Source organism: Dendropsophus ebraccatus, chromosome 2, assembly GCF_027789765.1.
Source record: "Dendropsophus ebraccatus isolate aDenEbr1 chromosome 2, aDenEbr1.pat, whole genome shotgun sequence".
Taxonomy (NCBI): Eukaryota; Metazoa; Chordata; class Amphibia; order Anura; family Hylidae; genus Dendropsophus; species Dendropsophus ebraccatus.
The window spans coordinates 203,811,088-203,835,993 of record NC_091455.1 but is presented as its reverse complement, the minus strand read 5'-3'; the positions used below and the strand labels follow the sequence as shown (position 1 = coordinate 203,835,993).

At 48.3% G+C, this 24,906-nt stretch overlaps 2 protein-coding genes across 5 annotated transcripts in view; one reads left to right on the top strand and one right to left on the bottom strand.

Annotated features, from left to right (window-relative positions):
- SETD2 (SET domain containing 2, histone lysine methyltransferase) overlaps nt 1–15,189 on the bottom strand; it is a 37,026-nt gene extending 21,837 nt beyond the window's left edge. Inside the window, exons 1-3 of one of the 2 annotated variants that reach the window (XM_069959177.1) lie at nt 14,545–15,189; nt 7,899–7,955; nt 1,843–1,882 (exon numbers count right to left, since the gene is read on the bottom strand). In XM_069959177.1, the coding sequence (XP_069815278.1) occupies nt 1,843–1,882; nt 7,899–7,955; nt 14,545–14,579 (132 nt within the window). In that variant the 5' untranslated portion in view covers nt 14,580–15,189. The remainder of the gene's footprint in view (nt 1–1,842; nt 1,883–7,898; nt 7,956–14,544) is intronic. The other variant, XM_069959178.1, reaches the window with a different exon arrangement.
- Nucleotides 15,190–15,299: 110 nt separating this feature from the next.
- LOC138783886 (tubulin delta chain-like) lies at nt 15,300–23,233 on the top strand. 3 transcript variants are annotated; one of them, XM_069959179.1, is made up of 11 exons: nt 15,300–15,841; nt 17,882–17,982; nt 18,186–18,281; nt 18,727–18,788; nt 19,770–19,907; nt 20,334–20,475; nt 21,643–21,828; nt 21,903–21,998; nt 22,296–22,371; nt 22,524–22,665; nt 22,737–23,233. In XM_069959179.1, exons 1-11 carry the CDS (start codon nt 15,734–15,736, stop codon nt 22,970–22,972), a joined length of 1,383 nt encoding a protein of 460 aa, XP_069815280.1. In that variant the 5' UTR covers nt 15,300–15,733; the 3' UTR covers nt 22,973–23,233. The 3 variants fall into 3 exon arrangements, with proteins under 3 accessions (XP_069815280.1, XP_069815282.1, XP_069815283.1); XM_069959181.1 differs by lacking the exon at nt 15,300–15,841 and adding an exon at nt 16,116–16,136; XM_069959182.1 differs by lacking the exon at nt 15,300–15,841 and adding an exon at nt 17,504–17,685.
- The last annotated feature ends 1,673 nt before the right edge of the window (nt 23,234–24,906 follow it).

Below are 24,906 nucleotides of genomic sequence, written 5' to 3'. Positions count from 1 at the left end.
GATCTGTTCACATCAATAGAGCCACTGGCTCACCCACTCAGAGAGCATAAGAGCTCTGTTGACGTACCCATTCATAGAGAGCCCAAGAGTCCAGCTGGCCAGCCCAACCAGACAGCCATAGGGCCCTGCCGGCCCGCCCAACCAGACAGCCTAAGGCCCTATTACACGGGACGATTATAGTGCAAAAAATCGTTCGAATTTAAACGATAATCGTTCTGTGTAATTGCAGGCAACGATTGAAAAATCGTTCATATGCCGTTGATCTTTGATTTAGATCTGGACCTAAAATTATTGTTAATCGTTCGCTGTAATTCCACATTCGTTCGCTCAAGTTCCACGTTTTTTCACTAATCGTTCAGTGTAATTGCACATTGATCATTGTTTTGCTCGGATCAAAAGGATTAGACGATCATAGTAACGATCGCAATAACGTTCTGTGTAATATAGTGAACGAATTCAGGTTAACGATAAACAATCTAGTTTGCGATCGCTTATCGTTAGTCGTTAAAAATCGATCCATGTAATAGGACCCTTAGAGCCCTGCCGGCCCGCCCAACCAGACAGCCTAAGAGCCCTGCCGGCCCACCCAATCAGACAACCTAAAAGCCCTGCCGGCCTGCCCAATTAGAGAACCTAGGAAACCTGCTGGCCTGCCCACTCATAGAGAGCCTAAGAGTCCTGCTGGCCCGCTTAATCAAACAGCCTAAGAGCCCTGCTGGCCAGCCCCATTAAAGAACCTAGGAAACCTGCTGGCCCGCCCACTCATAGAGAGCCTAAGAGTCCTGCTGGCCCACCCACTCAGAGAGCCTACGAGTCCTGCTGGCCCGCTCAACCAGACAGCCTAAGAGCTGTGCTGGCAAGCCCAATTAGAAAACCTAGGAACCCTGCTGACCCATCCACTCAGAAAGAGCCCTGCTGTCGGTGAAGGCCTGAGGGTGAGCAGGTACAAGTGGAGGACTCAAGCTGTGAATATTGGCAGCATTACTTTCCATGTGAACTTAGCATCTGTCCCTCTATAATACACTGCCCTGATACAGGGGCGTTACCAGCTATTGTGAGGACCCTGTCTTGTCTATATACTGGTGTCACATTTCACTGTACTATCCTATAATAAGAAGATGTCACATTAGGCCTAGCGCTCATACTGAAAACTGCAAGAGTTCAAGTTTTCCTGTCACCTAAAACGACATTTGACAAGTTGCAGACATGTGAGAAGTTTTGATCAGACCATCACCCATCTCTAAAACGAGCCGGGAGAAGCGCACAGTTCTGCAACTCCCTCTCTGGCTTACTGAGCGCTCTATCCTAATTCATGAGATGAGCGCCATTCTAAGCCTATGATGGAAAAGGCAGCTAGTCAGGGAGTGAAGCGCATAACGTCCTGCTTCTTCTGGCTCACTGTAGAGATGGGTGGGGATCTGAATTATCAGAGCCTGAAAGACAAAACCATTTCACACACAAGTAAAATGGAAAATTTGAAGAAATGTCACCAAAAAGTCTTAAAATATATGTTTATGGCTGGGGTGACACCACAGTCAGCAGAACCTGAACCAGCTGCTAATGTGTCTGTGGTGGGATTGGCTCCGGTTAACTACTGACTGGTCAAGCACGGTCAGCTACTGACTATGTTTGGTCCAAGGCTGGTATACTGCTGGGCCGTGGAAATGAGCGGGCCCTGTACCAATCCGAGCACAGACACCACGGCTGATGTATTCAAGCATGGTGTGAACGCAGCCTAACATAAACCCTGGCTGTGAACAACAGGCCATGCTCTGGGGACATGTTCCCTTCACATTACAGGTGACACCATATGTGGGGTAATGGAGGACGGCGACCACTCACCTCATTCTCTTCTTCTCTGTCGTCATTCAAAGAGATAGACATGAAAAAGAGAAAAGGAAACACAAAGTTATGGTGAGAAATATTTAATGAAAATAGACAATTATTCAATGTATCAGGGGCCGTCCAGTCTGGCGGCCATTACAGGAAATCTAGTCCAGAAGGAAATAAAAAGTCTCATTACTCTCATTAGGAGGAAGGAAGATCGGCCCTGCAGGTAAAGAAGCCTCCAGGATTATACAGCAAAGGATATTATTACAGGATAATGCAGAGGTTCTTGTGTACACCTGTGACTCAGCCATACTGATTCCTAGCTCTTTACTGAAAGGATTTTTTAATATTGCCTACATTTCCCATGATGCAGAGAGAGAGAGGGTGGAGCCTTATTGACTGGGTAGGGGTGAGTACACATCATGTGCAGTTTTGAGGAGTTTTCCTAAGTGCGTTTTCAGAAGAACATTAGGAGGTAGTGATCTGACCACTGAACACCACAAATGAGGACACCGATTCCTCTGTTCTCAAACTTCATTGGTTCAGGAAGGCAACTTGAGAACGGAGCAGTGTCTCCCCATACGAAATAATGGAAAGGTGTTTAACTGGTTCCAGAACCTACAAATAATTAAAGGGGTATTCCCCCCAAAACTTTTTCACACCATGTAATAGCTCACCCATAGCGTTTTTGGTGCTTTTTTCTGCCGTCTCGCCCCCTCTGGATGCAAAAAAGGAGCTAAACAGAGTCCACTCCAACTCGCTTTTTTCTCCTGGCCCCCACCCTCCGTGTCAGGGATCACGTCTTCCCTCTCTTCAATGGGCTGGGTTAGTGAGCCTGCTTGCACAGCTCTGTTATTCTGCCGGCACCCCTTCTCCTCCTTTTCCCGGCGGCACACAGCTGGTCCGGACCTGCTGCCTTACCCTGACCCCCCCCCAACCCGGGGCATACATATTTTATTTCTCCAGAAGCACAATGACCGCCCTGCAGCATATAGCTAAGTGCCGAAACCAGCCCGCTCTGTTACTCCACTACCAATCCCCCCCACTCCCGCTGCTGGACAAAGCTGACTGCGGGTGACGGACACCCTCCTGCACCATACAGCTGTCACCCCTGTTCCTGCCCACTCCATGGATAGCAGTTGTAGTTCTACACAATAAATCAGGTATCACAATATATCACAGACTTCTGTAGTACTACAGGTCCCAGCAAGCTGCTATCCATCCAAATCACAATATATCAGGTCACAGAGCTTCTGATGTGAACAGATAGCAGCATGCTGGGATCTGTAGTTTTACAGAAGCTCTGTGTCCTGATATATAGTGAAGAACACAATACGTTTTTGCGAGTGTGGATCATGGGTTCTGCATAGTAAATTTAGCACTGGTGAGGCTTTACATACAGTACAGTATAAGACTGCTGGAGTGCATATACAGTACAGTAGTAGCACAGTCAGTGCACCATCTCCCATCCTGTACTATATAAGACTGCTGGAGTGCATATACAGTACAGTAGTAGCACAGTCAGTGCACCACCACCTCCCATCCTGTACTGTATAAGATTGTTGGAGTGCATATACAGTACAGTAGTAGTACAGTCAGTGCACCACCATCTCACATCCTGTACAGTACTGTATAAGACTGCTGGAGCGCATATACAGTACAGTAGTTGTACAGTCAGCGCACCACCATCTCCCATCCTGTACTGTATAAGACTGCTGGAGTGCATATACAGTACAGTAGTAGTACAGTCAGTGCACCACCATCTACTATTCTGTACTGTATAAGATTGCTGGAGTGCATATACAGTACAGTAGTAGCACAGTCAGTGCACCACCATCTCCCATCCTGTACTGTATAAGATTGCTAGAGTGCATATACAGTACAGTAGTAGTACAGTCAGTGCACCACCACCTCCCATACTTTACAGTGCTGGGGGTGCAGTATACAGTAAAAGATAAGTGAGGAGTTGGTGACTACTGTACTATAATTGCTGGTTTTCTAGAACATTTCTCGTTTAGGGTACAAACACACAAAACTTATCCGCTGCGGAAAATTCCCCATTCACTTTAATGGGTTGACATACTCGCAGCATCCCGCTGAGAGTCTGTCAAACTCAGTGTCATTAATCCCTGCGGCCTGGGCAGACACTGTACCGGGCGGGCCCCCGCTTGCTTCTGGGGTTCTCGGCAGTCAGCCAATCAGTATGCTTCCCCGCCACAGCGCACAGATTGGCTGACCCCTGATCCATGCTCGCAAAAACATTCAAATTTCTTCTAGGTAAATTGTCGTTCAAATACTGAGCAGTTCAAATTCGGAGCTATTAAAAGGGGTACTTCTTTCAAATCAACTGTTGTCAGAAAGTTATATAGATTTGTAATTTACTTCTATTTAAAAAATCTCCAGTCTACCAGAACTTATCATCTGTTGTATGTCCTGCAGGAAGTGGTGTTTTTTTTCCAGTCTAACAGTGCTCTCTGCTGCCACCTCTGTCCTTATCTGGAATTGTCCAGAGCAGCAGCAAATCCCCATATAAAACCTCTCCTGCTCTGGAAAGTTCCTGACACGGACAGAGGTGGCAGCAGAGAGCACGTGGTGACATTATACACTCTGATCAAATAGTTTGCTAAGATCCTAATTTTTCAATATCTACAGAGCAGGTTTTTATCGTGTGTACAATGGGAGGAATATATACGGTAAGATCTTGCACCTGTGGGTTGCTGTTGCACTTTTTGTATTTTTGTCAGCAGAGAGCACTGTGTCAGACTGGAAATAGTCCAGCACTTCATGCAGGACATACAGCATCTGATAAGTACTTGAAGATTGAAGAGTTTTAACTAGGAGTAAATTACAAATCTGTGTAACTTTCTGAAACCAGTTGATTTGAGAGAAAAAAAATTTCCTCAGAGTTCCCCTATGACTGTACTTCAAGACTGGGTGCCAAAAAAGTGTTTGGGGTCCGAGCAAGAGTTTAAGTTCTGAAGAAAAAGTTCAGAGCAGTTGGAGAAGCGAGATATCCCTGTATTATTTTTCTTATATTTTCAGGCTTCGCTCAGAGCATAACCTCAGAGGCTGTTTTGTAATTACAGTGGTACCTTGGTTTAAGAGTAACTTGGATTGAGAGCGTTTTGGTTTAAGAGCTCACAGTTTTACAAAATTGTAACTTGATGTAAGAGCATTGCTTTGGTTTAGGAGCTCCCTGTACTGGGTGGGAGGGGGAATGGGGAAGGGGCATGGTCTGCATAGCGGGGTCTACAGCCCTGTACTCTGACCCAGGAAGTCTCCCTCACCTTCCAAATCATAGCAGATCCACTGGGGCTTACATCAGGGGACAGGACTGTGGAGGTAATCTCTTCATAGCTGTAACCTCTCTCTCTCCGGACAGAGAGGGCTGATACACTGTGTTCACACATGTCCTGCTCACTCCTTTATGCTCCCTGTAGTCTGTCAGCCCTTGTGTTTCCCATCCTCTCCATTTCTGCTATAATGTGCCTGCACTCACACTCAGCTATACACAATGCTGTTATAATGTGCCTGCACTTACCCTCAGCTATACACACTGCTGCTATAATGCGCCTGCACTTACACTCAGCCATTCAAACTGCTGTATATAAAGTTTCTGTCGCTGTCCTCCTGGTCCATGCTGAACACACACCTTCCATATTGCTGTCATGTGACCACACAGACCTCTGACAGCAGCCCTGCTTCTCTATTCTAGCCTGTTGTACTACACTACTGCATTGTGGGTATCTGCATCTCCATTCTGTATCTACAAACTGCTGGGGGGGGGGGGGGTAATTGCTAGGAGGGATCTGATAGGTGATGATGTCATCATCATGTGGTTCGCAGGAAGTCAGCTGACTAAGGAGCGCCTGCTTCCTGGGAAACATAAAGCCATGCAGTTTTCTGGTGGTCTGGGTCACATGACCAGGCTACACCACTGAAATGTATGGATGCAGCTGAGCTGGGATGAAACAGACATCACTGCAGAAATATGGTTGGGGCATTATATAGGCGAAACAAAAGCTGGAGTGCTTATTTAAGGAATACACCAAAAATAATCCCTGTCCACAGGATGCTGATAGCTAGCTGATCAGTGGGGGTCCAACCACTTGTGGTGGCCTAGTCAATGTCTAGGGGACTTTTTGGAGTTCAGCATTTGGAATTATCCGAGGGGCCTCACCTGCAAATTTACAGTATCAGGTTTTTTTTATAACAATGGATAAGTCAGAAGCCCAGTGTGAATGGGTACCGACAACAATGGTACCTGAAAAGCATCATCATCCACAACCATATACAATACGTTCCCATCCTCCACCCTCTACAGTATCACACCCGTGTGCTACAGTCATCCTGCTCGGCTTCCGTCTCAGGACTGGTCTCTATATATGTCACCCAAGGATAAACAGGGGGATGTAGGCTCTTTATACTGCTATCTGCTGGCAGCCATGTTTGATAGCAATGTGGCGGTGTGAGACATCACAGGTATATAATTGATAACTGTGCCCCCCCCCTCAGAAATAACTCCCGGACCTGACGCTCACACAGTACAGAGCTCCCTGTATAGCTGCCCAGTACCAGTCCGTCCCCGCCATGTCCCCTGTGCAATCGCCTCTTCAGACTTTATTACCGTCAATGGTCCGGCCCAGGACCCCCTTGTGATCAGTGCCTAATGATAGAAGCCTAATGATGTGTAATATCCTCATGGGGCTCCCCCCCCCAGCACTATATCACATGTATGGAGGACAAGCTGGGGGGCTCAGGTTGCTTAAAGCAGACCAGCGTTAACCCTCTCCTGACCTAACAGATGGCTCCGTCCCCCGCCTGCCCTCGGATGATGACATCAGCACTTCCATTAAATCACAGAGCTGGTATTATGCTGCTCCCCGGCGACGGACGACTGTAGTCATGGCAACAAGGAGTTTTCAGATGACGCCAGGGCCAGGAGGCGGCAGGTGCTTCTCCGCTCCCACCCAAATGTGTGTGCGAGAAATGCAGATTATATTACAGCAGAAATACAAGTTCTGGCGAGCGGAGGAGAAAGCCAAAAGATGGGGCAGACTGAGGGGCGGATGGGGTTAAAGGTCAGGGCCGGTCAGAGGCCACATAGATGTAATCTAAAGCAAGGATACGGAACCTTCGGCCCTCCAGCTGTTGCAAAGGTACAATTCCCATCATGCCTTGACGGCAAAGGCTAAAGCTGTCCAGGCATGATGGGGTTGTAGTTTTGCATCAGCTGGAGGGCCGGTTTCACCCCCCCATGTTACATTATACAGACATCTAGTCCTGCCAGACCAACAATAACGTGCATGGGAGCGCAGCTCTGGAGCATAATACAGGATGTAACTCAGGAGCAGTACAGGATAAGTAATGTAATGTATGTACACAGTGACCCCACCAGCAGAATAGTGAGTGCAGCTCTGGGGTATAATACAGAATGTAACTCAGGATCAGTAATGTAATATATGTACACAGTGACCTCACCATCAGAATAGTGAGTGCAGCTCTGGAGTATAATACAGGATGTAACATGTACACAGTGACCCCACTAGCAGAATAGTGAGCACAGCTCTGGAGTGTAATACAGGATAAGTAAAGTAAAATATGTACACAGTGACCCCACCAGCAGAATAGTGAGTGCAGCTCTGGGGTATAATACAGGATGTAACTCATAATCAGTAATGTATGTACACAGTGACCCCACCAGCAGAATAGTGAGTGCAGCTCTGGAGTATAATACAGGATCAGTAATGTACACAGTAAGTGTCTGTCTATGTAGATTAATTCTATAAGTTTTTGCTGTGGATGCAGGAGCCGGATTGCTATACGCTGCCGGTCTATGGAAGGTTATGCGCCCTGTCACTCATACAGTCAGTAATACATCACAGCATTGAGCAGAGCCCCCGAGCGGCACAGATGGATGGCAGAAGCCACAGCCCTTATCAGAAGCAGCAGAGCCGTGTATGCGGCCAGCCGTTCTCCTCTCCCTCGTGTACAGGGGGGTGAGGGGGCAGAGACTGTACATCACGATATGGTCACATATACGAATAGTCACAAACAAGGGCATTTACTGTGGTTCAGGAGGGCTCTGCGATTCCTCCTGTGCTGTCTCATCATCTTTTTCTGTCCTGAAAGACAAACACACACACATTAAGAATACGAGCGGCCGTATAAGGGTCAACAACAGAAACAACACTCAACTCTGCAAGAGCAGGACATGATGGCGAAACAGGAACCCACCAAACGGCAAACCCAGCAGAGAACACTGCCGCCAAACTAAGATACACGGCCCAATATACAGGCTTATCTGGGGAAAACCGCAGAGCTTTCCTCTACTGTGTGTTATCTGTGGTGTTACATAGGACTGCAAGCCATGCTGGTACAGTTCATGGCAGGTTGCTGAGCGGGGGGCGGTTGTAATCTCCAGTTATTCGGGATCAGGTTTTACGGCGGCTGGAAAGGATCTTGGAAAGAGTCAGAGGGATGTGACCAGTGGAGGTCGGATCATCTGAGGATATGAGGAGCAGCTCAGGAACAGTCCCTAGTCTACAGCAGAGATACGCGGCGGCGTTAACCCTGTGCACGCTCTGTGATGTCACCAGGATTATAGGACCGGGGGGGGGGGGTTGTCATCCACACTGGCCGACCACCTAGCAGCCCCCAACACAAAGCAGAGACTCAGAAGTATGGGGATCAATGTAAATGATATCAGACCAGTCAGGAGGATGGAGCGACACTGGGCACGTCACCATCGCTCCACTTTTGGCGCCCTATTCACACACACTGACAAGTGACTGACTTTGGGCTCACACACTGGAAGGACAGGAGCCCAGGGGCCCAGCGTGTTGTACTCGTCTTGTGAGAACCTCTGCAGAGAAGCCGCCCGAGGCACGAGCTACCAGAAGCCTCACTGACCGCCGATCAGCAACGTCCACTCAGGAATGTGGAAAAAGGAGAGACAAATACTACAGAGTGTACAGGACCGACCTGATCCCAGCAGATCACATGACCAGGAAATCAGTGATCAGAAGGAGCAGAAGTTCAGATTATATATATATATAGAGAGAGAGAGAGAGAGAGAGAGAGAGAGAGAGAGAGAGAGAGAGAGAGAGAGAGATCATAATAGGGTTGTATGCATAACCGTCTCGATGTAATCATGGATACCTGAACTTCCGCCTGCAGAGAGGAATCCACGGTCGATGGGGTCAGAGGACACTTCCAGCTCTTTAGCTGTTGCACAAGTACAATTCCCATCATGGCTGGAAGTCAAGGCTTTGGATGCCCAGGCATGATGGGAATTGTAGTTGTGCACCAGTTCCCCAACCATGAACCACCGCTTAATATATCATTATTGTCCTGAACAAGGGTTCCCCCAAACCAAGACTCCTGGGGACTCTCTGCATGGAGACTGGATTTCTATGTACAACGATGGAGCCCCATGCACACAAAGGATTGCTTCCCCCCACACACCGATTTATCTGGAGACCTACAGGAGGTTTATTCACTAAAGGGAAGATTAACCATTGTGTCCATACGGAGGTCCTATGACAGAGCTATCCTTTAGAATACAGGGGGTGGAGGGGTGGTCAGATCTGGGATGGAGCAGACGTGCTGCAGGAGAATTCTGATTTAGGTCTCAGTGTGAGGTTTTATAACATTCTATTCACATGCATCATACCGTCCCACACACTATACCCTGTCACATGCATCATACCACCAATCACTATACCCTGTCACATGCATCATACCGTCCCACACACTATACCCTGTCACATGCATCATACCACCAATCACTATACCCTATCACATGCATCATACCACCAATCACTATACCCTGTCACATGCATCATACCACCAATCACTATACCCTGACACATGCATCATACCACCAATCACTATACCCTGTCACATGCATCATACCACCAATCACTATACCCTGACACATGCATCATACCACCAATCTCTATACCCTGTCACATGCATCATACCACCAATCACTATACCCTGACACATGCATCATACCACCAATCACTATACCCTGACACATGCATCATACCACCAATCACTATACCCTGACACATGCATCATACCACCAATAACTATACCATGACACACACACACCATACCGCCACACACACTGTACCCCGTCACATGCATCATACTGCCACACACTATACCCTGACACATGCATCACACCGCTACACACACACTATACCCCGTCACATGCATCATACCACCAATCACTATACCCTGACACACACACACACCATACCGCCACACACACACTGTATCCCATCACATGCATCACACCGCTACACACACTATGCCCGATCACATGCATCATACTGCCACACACACACTGTACCCCATCACAGGCATCATACCGCCACACACACTGTACCCCCAAAACAAAAAGAAAAGGCCTGTCATATGTACTCACTGGCACATCAGACAAAAAAAAAGAAGAAAATGTGTATCTTTATGCCCCAGTGTGATGTTTGTTATTTTGATCTATGTGAAATAAACTGTTAAAAACATCTAAAAAACACAAAATACATGAAGGGGCCCCACTACATATAGGGAAAAGCCCCCAGGACACTCCGACAAGCAGAAATGGCAAGGACAATATCTAACCAATGCATCTGATGTGATAACTATGCCCCACTACTGTAATGATGAGGAGGTAGAAAAACTAGCAAAAGGTGTGCAAAACAAGCCAGGGCAGGTATAACCAAATTATCAGAAGGTCCATGTCGGGGTCCACTGCTCCCACTTCCTCGGGGGTTAAATGAAGTTCCCAGTGAGGAATGGAACGTGTGGGGAGCAGTGGACCCCGACATGGACCTTGTGATAATTTGGTTATACCTGCTCTTTCTTGTGTTGCACACCTTTTGCTAGTTTTTCTACCTCATCGTCATTGTTACAGTAGTGGGGCATAGTTATCACATCAGATTCATTGGTTAGATATGGTCCTTGCCATTTCTGCTTGTCGGAGTGTCCTGGGGGCTTTTCCCTATATGTAGTGGGGGCCCTTGAGGTATTTTGTGTTTTTTTAGATGTTTTTAACTGTTTATGCCCCAGTGTGATGTTTGTTATTTTGATCTATGTGAAATAAAGATGCATCTTTTCTTCTTTATTTGTTTGGTGTGCCAGGCCTTCCCTTTTCGTTTTGTTGGTACTATTTATATTCCTGTCATCTTCTGAGCACCCTGTAATTTTGGCGGTGCATAGGACACATATTTTTGTCCTACACATTGTACCCCATCACATGCATACTGCCACACATACACTGTACCCTGTTATACCCTGTATGCTATCACCCGCACCATACCGCCACACACACTGTACCATGTTAAACCCTGTATGCTATCACCCGCACCATACCGCCACACACACTGTACCATGCTCAGTGACCCTGATCTGAAGCCCGTCCGCTACCTCCACTGCTTTTGGACTTTAATTCCTCCCCATCTGTTGTCAGTGAGTGGAATCCGTGTCATCGGAGCAGCTCCTGAAGGAAGAGGGAGAAGATTCCTGCTGTCCCTATCAGACCGGACAGGCGTGATCCGGAGCAGCTCAGAGCTTCCCTATAAATCTAAATTACTCATAAAACTCCAACTAAATGCGTCTGTAACTCACTACCTGGGGCCTCCATCTCCTGAGAGCTGATAGTCTGCTACAAGGTGTCAGCCCAGACAGCAAGGACTCCAGACTGACACATTGTAACAGGGGCAGACCACCTGGAATACTGATACAGTTATATACAGTGTGATGTAACAAACCCTCAGCTGTATACTACTGTGCTGGGTCAGGATAGAAACGTTTCCATTCACTGACAGCAAGAAAGCATCCTGAAGGCAGCGATGACCCGGAACAGACATGGCCGCAGCTTTCTGGCTTACGAGGGCGCACACTGTTATACAAGGATAAATTCTGCATTAGAATCAGCTGGTGCACGGTCCCAGACCACCCCACGCATTTACTTCAAATATGTCAGAAATAGATTGGTGTCCTCCAGCAAAACTACAACTCCTATTATCCTCCGACCCCTGCACCCCATATAACCGTATTAACCCCCGTATACCTACAGCGACCCAGCTGCTCCAAAACCAGTGTCTTCAGCTGTCCTGGCATGATGGGAGTTGTAGTTTTGAAACAGCTGGAGAGTCCCAGGTTGTGGGACACTGATGTAGATTGTAGCCCAAGGAAGATCAAAGATGCATCAAACTTTAAAAGGGGTTGTCCAGGTTTAGAAAAACATGGCTGCTTTCTTCCAAAAACTACACCCTCCTGTCCTCATGGTTGGGTGTGAGGTTCTGCAGCTCAGTTCTATTGCAGTGAATGGAGCAGAGTTGTAATAACACAAGCAACCTGAGGACAGGGGGGCGCTGTTAATGCAAGATAGTAGCAGTGTTTTTTCTAATCCTGGAGAACCCCTGTAAAAGGGCCAGTCCCTCGTAATGTATTTGTTGCATCCCGCTCCTACCAGTCATTCATATATTCCCCCCAAACGTCTAGTAGGACGTAGAACCTTAGGACTTGTACAGTCCACACACTGCGCCCCCTTCGGTCGCAGTGTACGCACAGACCTGCTCTACTGCCGTATTCACTTTTATTGGAATCACAGATGCTGACACAAACACAGAGAAGTCACAGACACTGGTGATGGACAACAATGTAAAGAGACACCAGGCGGGCGCAGGCAGCAGTGGGGGGCTCCGTTTCTAGTCAGTTTATCTTTAGGAGACTCTGACACTACTCACCACTGGGGCTTTGCCTGGGGTAAAAGGCGACCCCCCCCTCCCAGGGTAGTGATCCCCAACCTGCAGCTCTCCAGCAATACTACAACTCCCAACATACCCTGATAACCTGCAGGCGCAGCATCTAGGGCAGTGACCCCCAACCCTGGCAAAACTCCCAGGGGGGATTCATCATTGCTGCCGTCAGGGTGTATAGCAGGGAGAAGGAGCAGATTTGCCCCCGCTCCCCCGATGGGCGGACAGGGGGGCAGCAGCAGCAAGGTGGGGCAGAGGTGAGGCCTCCCCCGGTGCCGGATTTACCCGTTCGTAGGCGGAAACCATGACTTAAGAGCAGGTGTAGATTTCTGTGGCCGCTGTACGGAAGGCGCAGATCAGGACAGATTCACTGAGAGGTGTGCGCAGGGCAACTGGGGGTGGGGCCTAATTTAAGACCAGTGTACCCTGGTCTTGATAAATCCCCTCACCTTCCAGTGTCCTAAGCATTCAAAAGCTGTAGAGCCGTAGGTTGGGGATCAACGCCATAGGGCAAGACTTTGTCAGCGAATCAACCTAAGGGTACGTTCACACTTACCGGATCTGCAGCGTATTTTCTGCTGTGGATCTGCAGCAGATTTCATTTAAATAACTGAACACAGCATCAAATTTACACCATCAAATCTGCTGCGGATCCTGTAGGTGTGAACGCACCCTTAGCGGAACTATCTACTAAGGCCCCTATTACATGGGATGATTATTGTGGCCAAAAATCGGTATATCGTTCGAATTTAAACGATAATCGTTCAGCGTAATTGCAGACAACGATCGAAAAATTGTTCGTATGTTGTTGATTTAGATTTGAACCTAAAATTATCGTTAATCGTTTGCTGTAAGGGCCCATTTACACAGAAGGATTATCTGCAAAAGATTCAAAGCCAAAGACAGAAAAAGACTAAAAACAGACCAGGTCATAAAAGAAAGCCTGAGATTTCTCCTCTTTTCACATCCATTCCTGGCTTTGGCTTCAAATCTTAGACAGAGAATCTTTCTGTGTAAATGGATCCTAATTCCGCATTTGTTCACTAATCGTTCAGTGTAATTGCACATTGTTCATTGTTTTGCTGGGATCAGAAGGAATAAACGATCATAGTAACAATCATAACTAACGACTTATCGTTTTGTGTAATATGGTGAACGATTTCAGGTTAACAATAAACAATGTCTTTGCGATTTTTAGTCGTTAAAAAATCACTCCGTAGACTCCCATCAGATGCTGAGGCGGCTAATCTCTCCACCATGCTTTACACTGCAGCTCAAGTGCTCAGTAATGTGTGTGTGTGTGTATATATATATATATGTATATATACACACACATATACACACACACACAGTCATAGCACGAGGATCTGCAAGCAACTAGACCGCAAACAAGAAGAGAAAGACCTGAGAGCCGGGACCAGTCAACTACAACCCTTATAGTGAACCCCAGTACAACTCCCTTCCACTTTAATGGGGGACTGTGATCTGTCACCACCAAGTACTAGCTGCAGACCACAATGAGACGCTGGAGGTAAACGGGAACAGCGCCCCCATAAATTACAATGTAATCTGTAATATAACACCCCTTACCTCGCCCGCTCCACTAAGGAGACCGCAATGTCCCTCCCTGCTGGGGGGCGGGGGGGGGGGGGGGGCAAATTCCCTACAGCTGTGTATGCTGGGACTTGTAGTTTCCAGCAGTTACAGCAGCCAGCATGGAGACTATGACCTTTGTTCTCAGTGTCAGCCTCTATAACCTACAGATAGGGGAGCTGTCAGGGTAAGTGCACCTCATTATCTACATCACATGTGCCCCTCCTCTTCCATAGCACACAGTGACCCTCCATAGAGGATCCTGGGGTGATATAGGGGAATCTGGGATTGAAAATGTTGGGGTACAGTTGTGTTTTGTGGGGTGACCATGCAGCGTGTATATACTTACTCAGTCGGGTGTTCTGGATCATAGAAATCCCCCATTGTCAGTGGTGGAGCAAGTCATCCAGCCTGCAGAGAGGAGGGGGCGAGGTCAGAGAGATGGGGGCCACGTCTTCAGAGGGGGGCTAGGACCATGCACCCCTAAAGGTCAGAGAGGACAGCTGTCAGTGCCAGATATAGGGGGGCAACTAAAAGATCCAAAGAAATTGTCCAGATATAGCGAGAACTCAATGCAGGGGTGCAAGGAAAATCATCCAATATTGGGCTCCAGGGGCTGATCCACTCAGGTGCAGGGCTCTCTAGATGTGGGGAGAAGCCACAGATGTCAGGGCGCAGGAGCTCCAGGAATTGATGCCGAACTCCAAATGTTAGGGTGCAGATTTCCTTAGATTTGGGGGTGCTGAGATGTTGGGGTTCAGGAGCTGCAGAAAATGACGTGTGTGCACTGGATACTGGGGTGCAGATACCGGGGTTCAGGACCCTAAGATTCAGACCCGTTCTGTAATCTCGGGGTGCACGGTCCGGGCTATACGGTGGGGTGCACGGGGTCTCCGGTGATGTCGGGGTGCACGCTCTCTCCGGTGATGTCGGGGTGCACGCTCTCTCCGGTGATGTCGGGGTGCACGCTCTCTCCGGTGATGTCGGGGTGCACGCTCTCTCCGGTGATGTCGGGGTGCACGCTCTCTCCGGTGATGTCGGGGTGCACGCTCTCTCCGGTGATGTCGGGGTGCACGCTCTCTCCGGTGATGTCGGGGTGCACGCTCTCTCCGGTGATGTCGGGGTGCACGCTCTCTCCGGTGATGTCGGGGTGCACGCTCTCTCCGGTGATGTCGGGGTGCACGCTCTCTCCGGTGATGTCGGGGTGCACGGTCCGGGCTATACGCTGTCGGGGTGCACGGTTAGTCCGGTCTCTCCGGTGATCTCCTCGCTCCCCGGGCTCTCAGGCCATCTTGTGCCGCTCACGTCTCCTCTCCCTCCGGCCTCTGCCTCCCGTGTGCCCCCGGCTCTCGCCTGCAGGTGAGGCCGCCCACCGGCTCAGTCTCCCCGGGCCGCTCGGTTACTCCAGGCCGCGGCTCCTCCACGTCGGGGCAGAGTCACGAGTCTAGGCCGGAGGAGGGCGCACGGTTTCCCGGCACGATCGCAGCTCTTCGGCCTCCGGCTGCTCGGCTCCTCCTCCCCCAGAACACGGAGCGGAAATGGCGCAAACTCATCCACTTCCTCCAGTCACAACTGTAACCCGGGGAGGGGGCGGAGGAGGAGGTTATACCCCCGGCGATGAGGACAGCACACGGCTCCGCACACAGGTGAGACCGCCGCCTCCGGTACCGCACCGCGCACATACTACACGCGTTATCCGCCCCGGTACCGCGGCCCTCATATTTACTCCGTTGTATTGTCAAGCGCTGCAGCTGTTATCCATAGCGACCTATCAGCGTCCAGCTTACTGGTATCCAGCGTCTGCGAGAGAATGTAACGCGCGCGGTGATTGGCTGAAAGAAGTTTATTATCAACTTTATACAGCATAGAAAGAAAGAAAGAAACCCGAGGCGCGTGCTGACAGCAGCCAATCAGAATCCAGCTTATATGTTAGGGATGTGGGTAAGAAAACGAAAGGAGTTATGTGATTGGTTGCTATGGACAACATTCTGCCATTCTTTCTATAAACTTCATTTATACAGTGCAGTTACTCAAAGCAGCTAATTATATAATTGATTGAAAGTTGATTAATTTCTATTGGGAAATTAACCTGTGCATAATAGTATAAATAACCCTGTTCTGGGGTGTGTATACAGGGGGGCTCTGTTCTGGGGTCTGTATACAGGGGGGGGGGGGCTCTGTTCTGGGGTCTGTATACAGGGGGGGCTCTGTTCTGGGGTCTGTATACAGGGGGGGGCTCTGTTCTGGGGTCTGTATACAGGGGGGGCTCTGTTCTGGGGTCTGTATACAGGGGGGGCTCTGTTCTGGGGTCTGTATACAGGGGGGGCTCTGTTCTGGGGTCTGTATACAGGGGGGGCTCTGTTCTGGGGTCTGTATACAGGGGGGGCTCTGTTCTGGGGTCTGTATACAGGGGGGGCTCTGTTCTGGGGTCTGTATACAGGGGGGGCTCTGTTCTGGGGTCTGTATACAGGGGGGGCTCTGTTCTGGGGTGTGTATACGGGGGCTCTGTTCTGGGGTCTGTATACAGGGGGGCTCTGTTCTGGGGTCGTATACAGGGGGGCTCTGTTCTGGGGTCTGTATACAGGGGGGCTCTGTTCTGGGGTCTGTATACAGGGGGGGGCTCTGTTCTGAGGTCTGTATACAGGGGGGGGGCTCTGTTCTGAGGTCTGTATACAGGGGGGGGGCTCTGTTCTGGGGTCTGTATACAGGGGGGGGGCTCTGTTCTGGGGTCTGTATACAGGGGGGGGGCTCTGTTCTGGGGTCTGTATACAGGGGGGCTCTGTTCTGGGGTCTGTATACAGGGGGGGCTCTGTTCTGGGGTCTGTATACAGGGGGGGGGGCTCTGTTCTGGGGTCGTATACAGGGGGGCTCTGTTCTGGGGTCTGTATACAGGGGGGGGCTCTGTTCTGAGGTCTGTATACAGGGGGGGGCTCTTTTCTGGGGTCTGTATACAGGGGGGCTCTGTTCTGGGGTCTGTATACAGGGGGGGGGGCTCTGTTCTGGGGTCTGTATACAGGGGGGGGGGCTCTGTTCTGGGGTCTGTATACAGGGGGGGGCTCTGTTCTGGGGTCTGTATACAGGGGGGCTCTGTTCTGAGGTCTGTATACAGGGGGGGGGCTCTGTTCTTGGGTCTGTATACAGGGGGGGGGGGCTCTGTTCCGGGCTCTGTATATAGGGGGACTTATGGGGGGGGGCATGCTCATGTCCTGGATGTCCCTCCTCAGTTGTGGCCATGTACATGCTAAGCAGTGTCGGACTGGCCTACCAGAGGATTGGAGAATCCTCCGGTGGGCCCACAGCTTTAGAACCTGCACTAACATTGACTGACATGTCTTTTCTCACTGGTTCTTCATTGGTGGGCCCCCAGGATAATTTCCCCTGGTGGGCCCCAAATACCCCAGTCCGACACTGGTGCTAAGAGATGCAATTATTTGCCCCCTGACGTTGGACGTGCTGCCCGTGAGCGCCAGTGATCATACATCTCGCCCTGGTATATATAATTTTACATTCTCCTTGCTGTATACACAGTCTAGTTGTATATAATTCCCCTGGGGACTGGCGCCTGTGTCCTCTGTATTAGTCCACGCTCCGGTAATCCAGAGTATTTGATATTCCGCCACATGTTTGGATTGAGCCACCTCCTGCTGTTGTGTCTGATGATTTTGCCATTTTGTCATTGCCTCTAGGAGAAAATGTCGCTGATCTGGCTCCAGGTTGGACAATGCGGCAACCAGATTGGACAGGAATGGTGGCAGATCCTGAGCAGCAACATTGCGGAAGCTGACCGGTAAGACCCGACAACGGCCGCCACATTGTGTGGGGTCTCCATGCTTTTAAGGGGGTTTTATACTTTACTCTGCTAGGGCTAACATAGAAGATAAATTAGTAAGTGACCCTCCCCATGTGATCAGCTGATTTATAGGAGGGGTCCAGGGGAGTAGATGTACAATATGGAGGTATTGTCTCACACTGTGTCCCTATCTCTCGCAGGTATCCGTATTTCTCCCGTGACGGGCTAATAAACGCCATCTGTGTGGACACTGAACCCAAAGTGATCCGTAAACTCCGCCAGCAGGTGAAAAGAGGGTAAGTGAGGGTCCATCCTCTTTTCACAGCCCATCACTGAGTTCTATCAGATACAAACCCTTCCAAGACACTGCATGTGGTAGATTACTACGGGCATAACTGCGCAAAGACCTCCAGAGTGGGAACTAATGTCTCCAGCATCTACTGCTTTACCTCACAGATAGGAGGCACTAGTGCCGGATCCCTAATGTCTGAGCTCAGACAGTGTCTTGTTATAGAGGTCGCCCAAATAATCTGCTTATATTAAGGGGGTCTGATCCCCAGGAACAGAAGAGAGAAAGCTGCTCCAAGCAGACAACCATGTAAGGATAAAATAATGTAATGAATGATGGGGAGATACCAGCAAGACTAGGGGTCACCACCTACCCATCGGCTGTGGGATTCATTACAATAGATACCTCTAGTAACACCCCGGCCCATGACTGATCCATGTGTTTCCATTCAGATACTTCAGAGACGCCAATATCATTGTGGGACAGAGAGGAAGAGGAAACAACTGGGCGTATGGTAAGAAGACTGCAGGAGGGCTGCAGGGTCCCACAGAAACCCTCTCAACCCACCACCCGACACTAAACCCCAACCCCAGGTGCAAAACAACCACTAAAAATAACACTAATAGTTTATACAAAACAAATATAAATCCACACAAATAAACACCCACTAATAATATATACAAAGTATGTGTAACAAACATACACAAGAAACCATAGTGAGTCTTCTCAGACCCCCACACAACTCTAAAGCCCCTAAAGTTCAGCCTCACAAGCCATATATTCCTCTAATCTGTAGTACTGAACAGAAATTGTCAGCACAAGGAGAGAAGATGCAGGCTAAGCCACCTAGCCTAGCAGTCCCCAGCCTCCTGCACCTTCACCAGGTTACCGAGGGTGCCCTAACCACCTCATTCACAGGGGGGCGATACTAAACCACATGCACTCCATGTGTGGTACCTGACCACTATGCCAACTAGGAATAAAGTGTCCTGCTCCCAGCCACCAAGGTCTCTGAATGTTCCATAGGCCCATTCCATATAGGAGAGACGGGCCAACTGATGGAAGCGCCCACACTGTTGCACACCTCTGTAGCAGAAAATGCTCCATACTTTCCAGCATGCCTCCACACTCCTCCCGGGGCCATCCCCAATCCTCACAGCTCCTGCACTTCAGAAAGGATCCAGTGTCTGCCCAGGTCTTTCTCTGGTGATTTACATTCTTGGATCCATTCTCTTTGTACAGTCATCTGATGTAGATAATCCTGGCTGCCCCAACATTATGGGAGCACGGGGCTGTTACCATTCACAATCTTGCTGACTGCCTCCTATAACAACCATGTGACTTTTCTATGCAGATATAATTGAAAACCTCAGTATCACAGTATCACTGTATAGGGAAGCTTAGATACCCGTACTTGTATATAGTACCTAATGTGGTACCTGTCATCCTATATTGTTCGGCATCTTACATTGGTCCCTCTCCATTGTGCTCCTAGGATACCAGGGCATTTCTACCAGCGGAGAGAAGAACCTGCTAGACAGAACCATGGAGGCTTTCCGTAAGGAGGTGGAGCGACGGGACTGTTATAGCGGCACAGTGATCCTGCACAGCCTGTGTGGGGGCACTGGCTCCGGTATGTTACATACAGGGAAACTAGGATTTGTAAAGAAGATAGAACTACTACGCCAGTTTTATGGTGTACATTGATGTTTATAGCAAAACCTGTGCATACCCAGTCCGGCTCTCAGCTGAGAGTCTAAACAATGCTCTGTGAGCTCTACAGCCTGCACTCCAGACTGATACATTGTACGTAGCTAGTCCTGCTCTCAGCTGTATCCAATGTAGACAATACTCTGTGAGCTCTACAGCCTGGACTCCAGACTGATACAGTGTACATAGCTAGTCCTGCTCTCAGTTTTTCTACAGCCGGGACTCTGATACTTTGTAGAAAACACTGAGATTTTTGCTGCTGTAATGTATTGAGATTGAACATTTCAGTTATATAGTTATTAACCTAGAACTAATGGGGTGTGCCCCCGCTCTGTTCTCTGCTTCTCAGGTATGGGCTCTCGGCTTTGTGAAGAGATCAGAGACACGTATCCCGCTGGGTATATATTATCTGTGACCGCAGCACCGCATGAGGCGGGAGACTCTCCTCTCCAGCATTATAACTCGCTGCTTTGTCTGGCCTGGATACAAAGGTAATTTTGGGTCACTAAGAAGGACCCCATTGTGGTACTTACAGGGAAACTATCAGCAGGTTCGATGAATCTAACCTGCTGATAGGGCCCTAGTGTGCACAGGGTGCTGAGGATAAAGGTATGTCTGTTATGTTCATCCTTGGCGCCGTTCCCGTGCTGTTTATTCTGAAATCGTCTGCCCGGTAAGCTGTTGCTACCTACCGCCCCCAAACACCAATCTGGCTTGGCCCCTTCCATTGATGATCAATAGAAGGGGCCGGCCAGGGCCATAACCCTGCCCCTGAATGGCTCGCCAACGCAATGATCATCAACAGAGGAGACCGCCCACGGCCAGAACGGTGCTCGGGGGCAATAGCCCTTGCCTCAGTTCTCCTAATGGCTTACTGGGATGATGATTTTAAAATAAACAGCACAGAAGATGAAGGTAACAGACATACCTTCATCCTCAGCGCCCTGAGCCCACTAGGGAGCTATCCACAGGTTAGATTTGTGTAACTTGCTGATAGTTCCCCTTGAAAGGGAATCTATCACTAGGTATATGGTGCCTTAAATGAGGGCAGCATAAATTAGTGACAGAAATGCTGAACAGATCGGTGTATTACTTACAGCATTCTGTTCAGCCATTCTCCTAATATGCAGGAGAATAGGATTTTCCCCACACCCCTCCTCCAGCTGCTGATTGACAGATGACTACCTATACATGGCATGGATAGATAACTGCCAATCAGCAGCTGGTGGGCGGAGCTTTCTGTTTCTTATGAATATCCAGGACTACTGAGCTCATGCACATAATGGAGAAGACTACTTATTGTCCATGTTATTTAGGAGGATATCTCTGGACCAGCTGCACAGAACAATGCAAGTGATCCATCATTCTGTTCAGCTTTTCTTTCACTAGTTCATGCTACCCTGAAATAGGACACCATAAACCTGCTGATAGAGTCTCTTTAAGTACCATAATGGGGCAATGCAGTAATGTAGTCCCATTTTAGGTGTCACAGTGGGGTCACCTGCAGAGCTGCAGTCATATATTTGCTCTTCTGGGTACTGCGATGGGTTCATTGTTGCAGCCCTATACATATAAGGTCTTATTTATGATGTCATATATTTTGTAGGTAGTGCTATGGGGTCTTGTTCTACACCGCAGTAACTTATTTCACTTTTCAGGTTCTGTGATGGGGTCCTCCTCTTCCAGAACGATGAGGTGATGAAGAGAGCGGCCTCCTTGACAGAGAAGAAGTCATTCACTGCATCTGGGCTCCAGCCGTCCGTCTCCCTCACCTCTATGAACACACACATTGCATCCTGTTTGGCTGGGCTCCTATGTCCTGTATATTCGCTGAAGACGAGAAGGTGCGGTCCTCTGGAGGGTTGCCGTCATGTGTTCTAGTATTGGGTGGGCTGCACTAAACTTTTGTTTGTTCCAGTTCGGTGAGTGTTGGCCTGGAACCCTGGGAGCTGATCCGCAGTCTGTGTCCCATTTCCACCATGAAGTTTCTCCACACGTCCCAGGTCTGCAGGAGGTGAGGGGCCCAGGATTTACTGCATATACCTTCCTGCATCCCACCCACGATACTCGACATGTCATGTGACTACAAAATATGACTGTAGACCCCAAGTACTCTCTAAAGCAGTATTTTTCAGTCAGTGGCTCTCCAGCTGTTGCATAACTACAACTCCCAGTATGCACAAGCTTTAGAGCCACAGGTTGGGGAGCACTGCTTTAGGGCACCAGCTATACATCAGGGGTCCAGGGGGGTAATCGGCTTAGTATCATGGGGTCTGCAGATTAATTTGTTGTTGTTACATTGTATCCGCAGGGGAAGCGTTTCCTGGGACAAAGTGACGAGCTTAGCGGTGCAGACCGTCCCCCGGGCCGATCCACACGGCCAGCTTGTATCCTTTTGCGCCATTCACGTCACCTTTGGGGCGGGACCTCCTGTAACACTGGAGATTTACTATAATCTACACTAGAAATAGGCATAAATCCTGGTAAAATTCTATGCCAGCTCCTAAACATCTTACTCTCTTTAACGCTCCCTGCCCAGCACCACAGTCTGTCTGTACTTGCCGTGGCTCGTAACTCTCAGGACTACTCCTTCCTGCTGTCCCAGGACTCGGTGCTGACAAAGCTGCGGCAGGCATATCGCTGTGTGACATGGAACCCCTCCCCCATCCACTGCTGGACAGGTCAGTGTGTGTTTTCGTATTACAGCGATGATCATGTGGTTGCGTTCTGCTCACATACTTTATTTCCGTAGACCCCCAGAATATTCTGGACCCCTCGTGTCACAGCCACTCTCTGACCGTCTGTGCCAATCACTCCAGTGCGGCCGACCTGATGAGCGGCGTCCTTACTAAAGCTCGGAGGATGTACGACGCAGGCGCCTATCTGCACTGGTACCGGAGATACGGCTGTGAGGATGACCACTTCCAGATGTCCTTCGATGCCCTGAACTCGGTGGTGGATGAGTACAGGGGTCTGGGGGTCCCGTGAGCAGCCGAAAACCAGACAGCAACCATGACTATGACCCCAGTAACCTCATCACATGTATGTGCCTTCTCCACACGCCTGACGCCGGCGTCAGCTGACCACAGGAGACCATCAGCATTTTTATTGTTTACATCAATATTTGGGTGCTTGTTTTTTTTACAGGAAAAGTTGTCGGTTTTTAGACTGTATTCTTGGGTACAAATAAGTTAATGTTTAATTTATATGAATTTTTATATAACGTCAAAAAAGCATAATAATCCCTGAGATGTGAATTTTTTTTTTTTTTTTTATAAATTTTTATTCAATAAAAATATCTAATTAAAAGAACCCGAATTATTATGCTTCTATGTTTTCTGTCGCTATCATAAACTATTTATCAGGTTATTTAGTCTTATTGGGGGATTGTTTGTGACCCTTTTAATATTTTGTTTCTCTACTGAGTCACATGAAAGCTTTTCCGCAACTCGTGTCTCTCCTGCAGTGCGAGACTACAATTACCAGTATGCCCTGAGAAAACTGGTGCAGAATGTTTACAGACTAAGGGCCCTATTCCACCGGACGATTATCGTTTGCATAATTGTTAATGATTAACTATCTCAAACGACCGCTATTGCGAAAGACCTGAAAATGTTCACTCATTTCCATGGAACGATAATAGTTACTTATGATCGTAATTGCGATAGTTTTTTTATCACTATTTATTCGCTACTGCGTTCGTATCTATTGCGAACGACCGAACGATGTCTTATTCAATGCGAACGATTTGCGAACGTTTTGCGAATGAGCAACGATAAAAATAGGTCCAGGTCTTATAAAGCGATCAACGATTTCTCATTCGGTCGTTAATCGTTAACTGCATTTCAACCGAACGATTAAAGTTTAGATTCGAACGATTTAACGATAATCTGAACGATAATCGGCCGGTGGAATAGGGCCCTAAGAACTACAATTTACATAATTTGATGACAGATGATGCGTCATGGTAGTTTATTTTTTGCAGCGCCAGGAAAGCCCCATTGCCATGATCCTCATTAATACCAGTACATGAAAACATAGAAGACTGTCGGGAGAAAAAGCCCCCTGCTCCATCTAGTCTGCCCTGTTAGTATTTCCCTTCTTATTATCTTAGGATAGATATATGTATACACCGGGCAGGTTTTGTAGATTTACCTACCACATCTGCTAGAAGTTTGTTCCAAGCATCTACTACTCTTTCAGTACAGTAATATTTCCTCGTCTTGTTTCTGACCTTACCCCCAACTAACCTCTCACTGTGTCCCTTTGTACTTCCTCCTTAACCTTATTTAGTTCTTTAATGTATATAAAGGTTTCCATCATTTCCCCCTTTCCCTTCTTTTCTCCAGACTATACAAATTCAAACCCTTAAGTCTTTCCTGATATGGTTTATGCCTCACACCCTCCACCATTTTTGTAGCCGTCTTTGGACCCGTTCTATTATATCAATATCTTTTCCTAGGTGAGGTCTCCAGAACTGGACACAGTATTCCAGATGTGATGTCACTAGAGCTCTATACAGCGGGATCACAATCTCCCTCTTCCCACTGGTTCTACCTCCAGCTATATAGCCCAGCATATATATATATATATATATATATATATATATATATATATATATATATATATATATATATATATATATATACACACACACACACACATACAGCCCAGTGTACGATTTACTTTCCCTGCCGTCTGGTTACACTGATCACTCATTTTAATGCTGTAAGAAATCACTACCACTAAATCCTTCTCCTCTGAAGTCTTTACCAAGACAGAACTGCCGATATGATGCTATGATAGAGGATTCCTTTTCCCTAAGGGCATAAAGCATTAAATAGCTGAGACCAGAGTTTTCTCTGATCCCAGTGTTGTGTTGCTGGAGGGAAGCTGTCAATCATAGCTGATAATGCCGCCCC

What these genes read in the sequence shown, in the direction of transcription:
- LOC138783886 (XM_069959179.1), top strand. Translation starts at nt 15,734, where the DNA reads ATGGCGCAAACTCATCCACTTCCTCCAGTCACAACTGTAACCCGGGGA. An exon ending in GCACACGGCTCCGCACACAG is followed by an intron (nt 15,842 to 17,881) that starts GTGAGACCGCCG and finishes CATTGCCTCTAG; the next exon opens with GAGAAAATGTCGCTGATCTG. An exon ending in CCCCATCCACTGCTGGACAG is followed by an intron (nt 22,666 to 22,736) that starts GTCAGTGTGTGT and finishes TTATTTCCGTAG; the next exon opens with ACCCCCAGAATATTCTGGAC.